We start from the raw sequence: 12552 nt of genomic DNA on the forward strand, positions 1-12552 counted from the left end.
GAATGGTACTTTGATGCTTGTATTTCCTTTAATCTTGCTCTAATTTATAGCCTATTAAAATGTACTGTTTATGCTAATAAATGCAACTTAAATTTTAAAACACGTGTTTTTGTTTGTATTGTTGTTTTTCAAAAAATGCACAATTGAGGAAAAAAAGCCCACTTTTCTTTTTTTTTAAGGTTTTCCACAGGTTGTGATTATTCAACACATGGCTACAATCGACTGATGAGATTTAACTGATTTAATGTATGAGAATATAATCTAATGACAAGTCAAAATAATTAGGGGGACAGGGACAACCTCATGAGGGTTGACTTTAAGAATCTAAATCCACAACATGACAATAATGTCACAATGTCCATTGATGAAGAAAGTGAACAGTCTTTTTTTAATGATGTTCTTTTATTTCAGTTAATTGCATTTAGAGAGAGGACAATTAAACTATTCATTCTCCTTTGTGGTATCTATTACGTTTAAAAATTACCTTGTCTTTCTGTTATGTTCTTTTTAAAATAATTATTCCTTATGGATTCTCAGTCTAAGCTAATTTTTATTTGTTCTCTCCAACAGGTCTATCTTTATAACATTTGAGCTCCCCCTACTCCTTATCTTTGGAGTTCACTTTTATGGGGACAAAAGATGAGTTTTCTATGCTTTGCGAAGCATGATGATGCTTCATGTTAGCTTTGGAATTAGAAGAAATAATTTTTGGACCATTCTTTTTGAGTTGTGATACACAAACATTATAAGGTTAATCAGCATTTTAGCTTATTAGTGGCCCTTGATTCCTACGAAACTAAGATAATTACTTCTCTTTTTTCTGCAGATGTGATATTTGACTATGAATATTGAAGTTAAGCTTCAATCCATTATATTGTAAATGGAAAAGAAGAGTTTTTCATTTTAGGTATATGTACATAATACATGTATTCTTTTCCTTGGCTCTCATTATGTTTATATTAGGTACAAAACTAGTTAACATGTCTATTCTGGCGTTTTTCCTCCAAGATATGTAAATTCTAATAAAAAATAAGACCAGATTGGTGGAATGGGGATAATAGTATTCTTTTAAACCAGGATGCAAGAAAATGAAATGTTTAATTTTTGCAACATCTCCTTTCTAAAACAGAATATACTGATGGAAATTTGGCTTGTTTCCTAGAGTCTGAACACAGGGGTTATTAACTGCAATGACTGGGCTAATACTATGAGGTGGAGTATGATAAAAGGATTAAAAGCTAGCAGATACTGTGCTTGGATAGCAAGCTGGATGCCTGTGCAGGCATGGAGCCTTTCAAAGTAAAGTTGGCTCCTTGACACTCTGTCCTGAAGCTTGTGCTGATTTTTAACATCATTAAAAATCAGGTCATTGAGAAGTCGAGGGATGTCTGTAACATTCCTTGACTGCCTTATGTTTAAGCTAGAATTTAAGCATCCAAATAAAAGTTGTTCTCAGGTGTCATCATCATAGGAAGCCATCCAGCTACCCTAAAGTTCACTAAAAAGTCCTGGAACTTGAGATGATTGACTTCTGACTCCCCATTGTCAGTGTGGTCCAGAGATATGGCAGGCAGGAGCCAACTGCTTAAGGTAGAAATGCTTTGAGTAAGTTTCATTTGAAGTGCACAGGCTATCATGGCTGGGTATTTTTCAAAGCTACGTAGGGTTCTGGAATTTTAGAAACCATTAGGGGCCAAGAAGAATCTGTCAGCTTATAGATCTAAATGTTCAAAATTTAAGTTAAAGCCTGTTTCTTTTGGTAGGAAGCACCTTGACTCCCATTTTTTATAATGAAAAATTGATGATATATCTATTAGCTTGTTTAAATTGAACCATAGAAGAGTCCGTAGGAGACCAGGTGCCGTGGCTCATGCCTTTAATCTCAGCACTCTGGGAGGCTGAGGTGGGTGGATCACTTGAGGTTGGGAGTTTGAGACTAGGCCAACATGGCAAAAACCTGTCTCTACTAAAAGTACAAAAATTAGCCTGGTGTGGTGGCACGTGCCTGTAATCCCAGCTACTCAGGAGGATGAGGCATGAGAATCACTTGAATCTGGGAGGCAGAGGTTGCTGTGAGCCAAGATCACACCTCTGCACTCCAGCCTGGGTGACACTGTCAAAAAAAAAAAAAAAAGTCTGTAGGGTACCAAATGCTTTTTTTTTTTGGAGACAGGATCTGGCTCTGTAGTATATACTGGAATGCAGTGGTGTGTTCATGGCTCACTGTAGCCACAGTCTTCTGGACTCAAGCAATCATCCTACCTCAGTCCACTTTCCCCTCTCCAGTAGCTGGGACTATAGGCATGCACCACTACACCAGCTAATTTTTTTTTTCCGTAGAGATGAGGTCTCACTACATTGCACAGGCTGGTCTTGAACCTGGCCTCAAACGATCCTCTCTCCTTGGCCTCCCAAAGTGCTCAGATTACATGTGTGAGTCACTATGCTCGGCCTTCTTCTTTTTTTAAATCCTACCCACTTGGCATGACAAAGGCCTAGGACGTAATGGTAAGTGAATAGTTGTAAGGAATGAGAAGTTCTAACTGTGTGCTGTACCATGCTTGGATTTGATTATGGGAAAGATGTTCAATATTAACACAGAAGTTACTTAAACTCTCTATGTCTCTTCCCTTACCTCAGGAAGTTCAAATACAGTGTTGTAATTCAGCTCTTCTACTCTTCCTGTCCTCTCAAATGAGACAACTTATACTGTGGTTGCTGAGGCTAAATAGAGGAGGAATTCAAATACATGATTCTTCTACTTAAGAGAAGATCATCTCCAGTTGCATCTAATCATGAAACCCAGTTGCCTCCATTTCATGAGAATGATTTCCTTCCATAGACATTCTCTGCTGTTCTCCTACTGTCAAGTCAATGTTTAGTCAATTCCAGCCATTTCTTGCAAATACACTGCAATCACATTTTATAAATCTACCAAGTGCTTGGTTTTCATGTGCCACAGATAAATTAGGTCTTTCTTATTTTATCCTGAGCTATCAGTCTAGTAACATGCTCACAGCATGCAACCAGGAATAGGCATGATCTCCTTTTTGTGAATCTAATCTGAGTGTCCTTTACAAGTAAGAGGGGATAGTCTGGGAGTGGAAACAGCTCTTTTCAGGACCAGCTGGGTGATCCATGAGCATTTGAACAGATGGCCCATTTTTGTGTGAAAGGATTCTGTATCCTACAAACTAACACCCAATAGCTTCACTGGGGGAAAAAAAAAAAAAAAAAAAAAAAGCTTGAAGATAAGAAATCAATTCAAGAGGAACTCACGTGTTTGCTGTGTTGCCTCTGAACACACCCTGTATGTCAAGAGCTTAGCTTTATTCTGTAGACCACCTAGTCTGAATCATTGGGGAGGAAAATATTTGTTCAAACATAGTCCCTTTTGTCTGTGCTGGGCAATAGCACAATACATTCAGCAACTGCCCTCTGAAAGTCAAGTCTTTGTCTCCAGTGGGGATTATGAAAACATGGATTTCTTGAGAAGTGCCTGCCCACCTGTGTTTAGATTTTAAATTGTGGGAAGATGCTTGACAGCCAGAAAAGAGATGCTCAGGGAAAAGTCTGTTGAGGTTATAGAGACTTTTTAAAAGACCATTTCCTCCTTCAAAATTATTAGAATAGAAGAGGAATTCTTGAAAACTGTCATGGAATATTGTATTGGATGGAACCTTGAAAGGTTTTATTTATCTCTTCTCTTTTAGCTTTCTGTCTAAGGCCTCAGAATGTAGTCTATTTTAGAAACTCTCTAAGGAAGGAAATTTTTCGTAACCTTTACCCTGTTAGTCATTTTTTTTAACTTCAACAAAAGTCTGCATCAGAAGATTCTTGCTTGCTTATATGACCCTAATGCTCACTGCTGCAGTCCAAGCCTGGCTTCCCTTGCGCTTTCTTCTGCTGTTCATATTCTTCACAGTGAGACCTGTCTTAGCTGAAGCCCATTATTAGGTCACTCCTTGGCCTCTTCTCTAAGGCTAAATAATGAGTTATTTTTTTTCTCCTTTTTCGGTACGTCATATTTTTTCAAACATTTAATCATTTTTGTTGTTGAAAATTTGGGGACTTCCTGTGTCTGGAAATGCATTAAGCCTCAAACTTTGTAGCCCTAAGACTTTTCCTGCTACCTTTTAAAATACACCAAATAAAATTAAGACTAGGAGAAGAAAGCCGCTGCAATTTTTTTGAAAAAATCACAGAAGCCCCCCCCCCAAAAAAAAACCCACTGAGTAGCTGTCTTTCTGGTTTTTGATTAAGAAGACATTTGTGAAATGAAACATACGTTATTGTCAGACAGGCCTGTTGTCTACTGACAATTGATCAACATGAATGTGGTCAGGTTTAGATGAATATCTGTACAACTCACGTAATTTTTAATGAAGAAAGTTAAAAGCTAAGCATGCCAAGAAAATAAGTATGACTCAAAAGTGGCCCTTTCTTAGTACATTAGAAGTATTACAGCTTCTAGTTACCAACGGCCTTTGAAGATGACTGGGCCATTATTGCAATACTTTTTAATATGCTTCTGGATTCAATTATTGCAGATTTTTACAATTATATTTGATCTCTAGTTAGTTTATAAGGGGGACACTATCTTTGTCAGGTTTTAATATCAAGATTGTGATAGCTTTGTAAGTAAATATAGACATTTTCTATGCTTTCTGTTTGCTTTAGAACAGTTGAAATAGAATAAGATCAATCTGACATCTAATGTACGGTTGAACTCACTTCTAAAACTATCTGAGCCCCTTGACTTTCAAAGGTAGGTCTCTGATAATTCTTGCTATAGTTTAACATATCACACATATGGAAGACTTTATTTATCTATGTTCAATCTAGAGAATAGTAATGGAAGGATTACACATGTTCTCACCACTGAGTTGCAGAAACAGAACACTATCAGTGTCTTTGAAGGTCACTGTGTTCCCGTACCTGATCACCTCCTCCTGTCTGCCCTAACCCCCGTTAGACATAAACACAATCCTAACTTCGGTATACTATTGCTTTGCTTTTTTTCATAGTTATACTATCTTTATCTTTGTATGTATTACTGAAGATTATATTATTTAGTTTAGTTGAAATTTATATTATAGAATTGTACTCTTCTATTTCTTTTGTCTTTTTTTGTTTTTTTGCCTATTTTTGTTTTGAGATTCATTTATATTTAATAATGCATCACTAGGTCATTTTCCGTTCACTTTACTACTTTGTAATAGTCCATTGCATGACTATTCCACAATTTATTTATCTATTCTACTGATGATGGACATTTGTGTTTTTTCAGTTTGAGAACTTCTGAATGTGTCTATATGACCATTTTGGTCCATGTCTCCTGGTATGAGAAGTCCTCTAATGTTTACACCAAAAGTGGAATTGTTGGATTGTGGAGTGTACATATATTCAACTCTATAAGGATATGTCCAATTGTTTTCCCTTAATGATTTTAACAATTTCCTGCTCCTACCAGGAGTGGATAAGAATTCCTATTGCTCAGCCTCCTTGCCGAGATCTCATTTGTGTGATTTTAAATTTTTTGCCAGATAGTTGCAAAGTGGTATCTTATTAAGGATTTAATTTACATTTCCCTGATCGGTAATGAAATTGGTCATCTTTTCAAATGTTTGCTGTCCATTCATAATTTCTTTCTGTGAAATACCTCTTTATGTGTTTTGCTTATTTGCTTTTTAGATCGCTTATCTTTTTCTTATTGATTTATAAGAATTCTTTATCCATTTTGAATATAAATCATTTTGAGTTATATATATTGGAAATGTCTTCCAATTTCTAGCAACTCCTTTCATTCTGTGACTTCTCTTGATGAACATAAAGGCTTCATTTTATGATAGTTAAATTTATACATCTACTATTCATGCTTTGAATTTTTATTCTATTTTAAAAATCTACTCCACACTGTAGATATAAAGATATTTTTCTCTATTGCACTTAAAACTATCATTATATTGTATTTATTTATTTTCCATCTTCCCACCAGAATCTAAATTCAATTAAGGCAGAATATTTGCTTGTTTTATTCATTTCGGTATCTCTAGCACATAGTGGGAACTCAATAAAAATTGTTGAAGGAAACCATGACTGAATGCCAGAGAGCGTGAAATGTTCTTCAGTATCTTGCATTAGCTCATTTTCATAAGAATGCAAGTCCTCTGAGGCTGTTTCCTCTCCCCAGTACTGCCATATTTTTCATATGTCTCATTTTCATCTCATAATCAGGTGGATCCATTTGGACTCGGTGTCTTCACATGCACCAGTAACAGAGGGGCTTGTCCTCAGGCTGCTCTCTGCACATCTTTGATTTCGTCCTTCTCTACTCTCAGACCTACAGCTGGCCTGTGGGTGGATGTATGCTGTTGCCATTCTGGTTCCTTCTGCTAGCAGGCTTTCATCCAGTGCATTTCTGTTCGACTGTGGTGTATTCTTCCCCTATTCCCAAGGCCCTCTTCCCAAGGTAGTCAGGGCTAATGCCTACCTCACAAATACCAAACCCTACCTTTCAAAGAACTAGAGTTCCCATTCTGCCTTTCTAGTTGTTTTGTTTCGGCTGCTATTGCTGTTTTCAGAGTAGTTTTTTACTCTTTACTGCATTTGGAAGAGATGGTGATGAAAAGGAAGTTGGGGTAAAAGAATTGGTCAGTACCTTGAGTGCCTCAGGACTCACAACACAAGGGGCAGATGGGCAGGTGCCCACTTCTCTGTTGATTCTAGGCCATGTTTTTGCTCAAAGGAATCTGGATCTGGCAACAGAGGCAGTGAAGGGACTGTGATTTTCCTAGCATTTATCAGGTGATATTTTTCATGAAACTGCAGTTTACAGCATTTCTGGGTAGTCTGGTTTTGTTTTGTTTGTCTAAATCAGATCCAAGTTTATTATAACATGCCTGACCCTGACATAAGGGAGATTTTCAGTAGCCTTGCGCGTTGGTATATTTTTCTGGGTTATCTTTTGTGAGGCAACATTAAGGAATGCTAGCCACATTCCATTTTGAGTGAAACCTCCTGCACTGCTATTTTCTAAGTGTATGCAGAAGCTCTTATATTTGGAAAATTCAAGTTCATTCACATTGCTACTGAATTAGCAATAGCTTTTTATTATTACCTAGTTTTAAATCACTAGATATTAAAATTACTACTACTATTTCATTGTTGCCCCAGTTTTTTTTTCTGATTAAAAAATATATACTGAAATAAGCTCTGATAATCCAAAGAATATGTAATCATTCTTCTATAGCACTATACCAAAGACCTTATCCTATGGAATATTGTTTAGTTTCCTATCATTCAAAAATCATCTTTCCAATTTTTTAACTACTAGTTTAAGTAATATTAAGTAGATTACAGAATGGAGAAAACATAAAGAAGTATGATTGTAAACAATCTCAGTTATTCTGAAAGAAATCTGAAGGATAAAATAATAGCTTCCTTAACTTAGTTGCTCCTATGTATTATCTGAGAAAAAGTTTATTGAAGCACATTTTGACACTTTTAATCCACTGGAACGTCATTAGGAAAATGTTCTGAGAGTCATGAGAATGTTGACTAATTGGGCTGTTTGTCCCACAGGGGATTACACCACTTCTTTCTGAATCAGAAGTTCCTGCTATTGCAACATGAATTTTTCTTTATTCTTTATTTTTCCCCCTTAGAAACAATCCATTTGGGTTCATTACATAGCCATTTGTTAGTTTGGGGGATTGTGCTTGTTTGTAACTACAATGAAGTCATACTAGACTGGGTCTGTATGTAAGTCAATGGGAGATCCCGCAGCTGCTCAGTGAATCATTCAGTGCAAAGGGTCACCCTAATATTTTAACCCCAAAGTCCTGCTTTCCCAAAGTAATGGGCAATTTTTATTTTAATCATCAAGAAGATTGGTTCAACTTTGGTTTACTTAGTACATGTTGTGCATACACATCAATCTGTAAAACTTTTTTTAAAATTCTATTGAAGTATAATATTCTCAGAGAAAGTGCATGAATCCTAAGTGTATATGGTGAACTTTCACAAACTGAGTACACCTGTGTAACTGCTACCCAGATCAGAAAGCACAACATGACCAGCACCCCAAAAAGTTTCCCATACCCCATTTTTGTCACTAACCCTCCTCACCAAGGGTAATCACTCTCCTGTTTTGTGTGTTTTTATACTTTATATAAATGGAATTATACATCATGTGTTACTTGGCTTCTTTCATTCTTCATTATGTTTATGAGACTCATATAAATTTATCATGAGTTGTGTTTGTTCATTTTCCATTTCTACCTTATTGCTATGGAGTGTCCCATTGATAAATACAACACGATGTATTCAGTGTTCATTCTATTGTCAGCAGACATTTGATGAGTTTTCTTTTTCTTTTTTTTTTTAGGAGGGTTAGGCCTATTATGAATACTCTGTTATGAACATTCCAGTACATCTTTTTTGGTTAAAGTATACACACACACACACACACACACACAAGTCCTGTTGAATATATAATGAGGAGTAGAATTACTGGGTCATAGTTTTGTGTATGTTCAGATTTAATAGATAAGCCAGTTTTGCCAGCGTGGTTGAATGTACTTACACTAGCAACGTACAAGAATTCCAGTTGCTCTACCACCTCACAAATATTTGGCATATTTTGTCTTTTTCATTTTAGCCATTCTGGTCGATATGTATGGAATGTGGTTTAATTGATATTTCCCTGATGATAATGAAACTGAGTATCTTTTTATATGATTATTAGTAATTTGCATATCTTTCTGTGTGAACTGTCTGTTCATATGTATATATATGCTGAATATTTTCTGTTTTTCTGTGGGTTACCTTTTCACTCTTTTAATGCAGTCTTTTGATGACTAGAGATTCCTAATTTTAAAAAAACACTCTCACATATTAAAGATCTTAGTAAATATTTATAAAATTGTTAACCAATGTGTGAGGATCTCAGTAGTGACATGTTTAACTCAAAATATAATTTATTATTTTTTCTTTTATGGTTTATACTTTTTGTATCCAGTTTAAGATATCTTTGCCTACTCTAAATTGGCAAAGTTATTCTATGCCTTCCTCTAAAATTTCTTTAGATATGTAATTCATTTGACTCCATATTTGTATGTTTTATAATGATCAAGATACGTTGTTTTTCAAACCAATATTCTATATACCCCAGCATCACTATACTTGGTTTTTAACTTGTTTGAAATGTGTCCACAAAATTTAGTTTCAGTGAATTTTTTTGTATTGTCTTAGAATTACTAATACTTCCTGACAAAAATTTCAAACCTGTGATGATTTAAAATGTGTAATATAATTTCTAGATTTATTTAATACTAATGTCAGTTGAAATTTCCCTTAAAAGTTCTCCTGTTCAATTGGATCTAGTTTTGAAATCCAGCTATTTATTTATTCAACATCAATCTATAATGCATAAAACAATTTTTAAAAAATATTGTTCTCATTTTCTCATTTAAATCAATTCAATATATGTTTATTATGTTTATTCTAGAATTTAGGACAGTTAAGAATGTGGTTGAAGTTTCGAGCTTCATTTTTGTGTCATTTAGGTTTTAAGCCATATAATAAATTTATCAAATATCTGTCAGTAATAAGCCAATTTCTTTAGTAGTCAAATTATATTAATAAATAAAGGTACAAAGTGAGGATTTTTATTACTATTAGGATAGCCTTAGACCCCTTATATAATTCCTCCTTACCAAGTTTTCCACTAATAATGACACATATCTTTAAAGACATAAAAATAGAAAAGAAAATATAAAAGTTCCATTTTTATATTTTGAATACCTATAAATGTTTGCTCTTTGATGTCATTTTTGCTTAGTTTTATTTTTTGTCTTTTTATTATTTGTTCTAGGTTGTACTGGTCAGTGGACATCTGGACAGCTGGGATGTTGGGCAGGGTGCCATGGATGATGGCGGTGGAGCCTTTATATCATGGGAAGCACTCTCACTTATTAAAGATCTTGGTAAATATTTAGAAAATTGTTAACTAACGTGTGAGAATCTCAGTAGTGACATATTTAACTCAAAACACAAAATACTTAACAGATTAGTTACCATGGTATGTTCAAAGATCCTCTTGAGGTCAGTTGATTCCCAGAAAAGAAACAACTTATCCTCTTAAAGAAATTTTTATTCATGTGTACTCCAGACATCTAAAGTGTCAAATGTTGTTATCCGCCACTGGGGAGAATGAACAAGCAAATAAAACTGAAGCAAACATAACCACACCAGCTAAAAATATGCAAGGAAAATATGACGAAATGCAAAGAAAAATCAGCAGCACCTCCTACTTCCTTGCCCTTATTCATCTTAACACATTATCAGACTATTAGGACAATGGATAAAGGCCAGGCATTTTTCCATCATAGAAATAAAAGAGTAACCTAGGATAGAAAGAATGATTTCCATTGCCACAATAAGGAATCCAGGCAGATAATTCTTTGTTGCAAAGTCTGTCCCATGCATGACAGGATGTTTTGCAGCATCCCTGACCTCTTCCCACTAGAAGCCAGTAGCACCCTCCCCTAACCTCAAGTTATGATAACCAAAAATGACTCCAGACATTGCCAGATGTCCCCTGGGGGGCCAGGGGAAGCAGTTGCCCCAGTTTGAGAACCACTAATATAAACTAATAAAATTATCTAGGTAACCTGAATACAGGGTCATTTTGTTAAAGAAAACAAACTAATTGGAAATCTTACACTGTATATACACTATGACAGAAAAGATTTTGACCACCTACTTTGTTTTTTATAAAGCATTTTGTAAAACCTGGGCATGTAGGTTTAAAGCATCTCCTTTGTTCTTAAGGCTCTTAGAATGGAGTGGGTAACCTTCACACATACATATACACATAGTTATCAATGTAGACGTAATTTCAATATCTAATTTTAGAATTGGGGAAGGTTTGAGAGAGAAGTTATCCAGCAAATAAACCTGAAAATCACACATTCCTTCACAGAAGCTCTGGGAGATGCTGTGTTAATTCTCTCCTCCTCTTCTCTTAAAAATATTCCCTTGGCTATCTCTTCTTTCTGTTTCTCATATCAGTCCAGAATGAAGTGAGTTCTAGAGGAAAGCAGGAGAAAGTCAAACATTTTTCCTCTTCAAAAAGCACCGATAATGATTTTGGACATTAATTTTATTTCAGTATGTTCGACCAGCTTGATTGGAAGCACAGTGGTGGAGTAAAAAGAAAAACTTTCTTTAGACCCATTTGAATTGGACTTTAGGTCACTTTGTGCTACAAACTACATTTTAGGCCTTAAGCAAGTCATTTGAATGCTCTGGATTCATTTTCCTCATTTCTATTCAACTGTAAGCTTCAGAGTATTTCATTTGCACTAGATTGGAATAAAAATTGTATCTTCTTTAAGCTTTGAATCTTACTTCTTTGGTATTCAGCATGGGACCCTAAATCACTGTTAATTGAATTGAATTCAATTGCATGGACAAGTGTCAAATACCGTGCAAAAGTGAATTGAGCATCTTTTACCGGTTCTCAAAGTACATTGACTTCAGTTGCTTTTGATAGCTAGTGACCAGTCTCTTTAATTCAGGACTTAAATCTCCAAAAGATTTCTGAAAGTCTATATAAAGATGTGAATAGACCTCTAAAATAAAGAGTAATATTTCTTTTGAGTAGGCGTTATGAGGCACCATAGTATATTGTTAAAAACATAGGATTCTGGAGCCAGACTGCCAGGGTTTAAATCTCAGCTCTACAATTTCTTAGGTGTGTGGCCTTAGGCAAGTTACTTTACCTCTCTGTGCCTCAATTTTCTCATCTGTGTAATGGGATAATAATAGTTCCTATCTCATACAGTTGCTTTGAAAATTAAATAAGCTATTCACAGAATATACTTAGAATGTGGGCTGGGCCAACCCAAGTTATCAATAAATGTTAACTTTTATAATTTAATAAGCATGATTCTGACAGTACCATTTTTTTAATGTAAGAGAAGATTATAATTTAGTTTACCTCCCTCCCCATTAGTGATTACTTTGCCTCCTAACTTTGTATATTTGCTATATTAATGTAACTTTAGGGCCAGTTCCTATGTATCCCTAAAATATCCTTTCCCTTTTCTACTTAAGTCACCATCCCTTGTACGATAGAAAACTACTGACCTCTCCACTTTTTTTCATTTCATACTAAATTTTTAGAAGTCTTAAATTTCTCCTGGTCACTTCTATATCCTGCTTATGTTTAATGCCCAGTATCTACCTCTGCACCTCACTTTCTGTGATTGTGCCCATTGAGTCTTACTCTTTAATTTTGAAATTGTGGATTTCTATTTGTAGGTTGCCTACGTATTTTAATATGAAGAGCTAGGTTCAGCATGTGATGTATGAATTCTGGATGAAAATTGCTGATATACTTGAACTAGAAATACAGCTTTGGGCTTGAAGCCAAGAAATAAGTTCATAATTATATTACTTAATTACATGGAATCCAATCTGTTTAATTGGTAAAATGTGAAAGCTCCGTGGCAATCTCTTTTTCCAAGAAAAATGAGACTCCTT

The 12552-nt window shown here is 35.1% G+C and overlaps 1 protein-coding gene across 2 annotated transcripts in view; it reads left to right on the forward strand.

The window, feature by feature from the left end:
• CPQ (carboxypeptidase Q) overlaps positions 1–12552 on the forward strand; it is a 502651-nt gene that overhangs the window by 313215 nt on the left and 176884 nt on the right. For both annotated transcript variants that reach the window (XM_031650077.1, XM_031650078.1), the window contains one exon: positions 9878–9989. In XM_031650077.1, coding sequence (XP_031505937.1) covers positions 9878–9989 — 112 coding nt within the window. The remainder of the gene's footprint in view (positions 1–9877; positions 9990–12552) is intronic.

Source organism: Papio anubis, chromosome 8 (assembly GCF_008728515.1).
Source record: "Papio anubis isolate 15944 chromosome 8, Panubis1.0, whole genome shotgun sequence".
Classification (NCBI taxonomy): domain Eukaryota; kingdom Metazoa; phylum Chordata; class Mammalia; order Primates; family Cercopithecidae; genus Papio; species Papio anubis.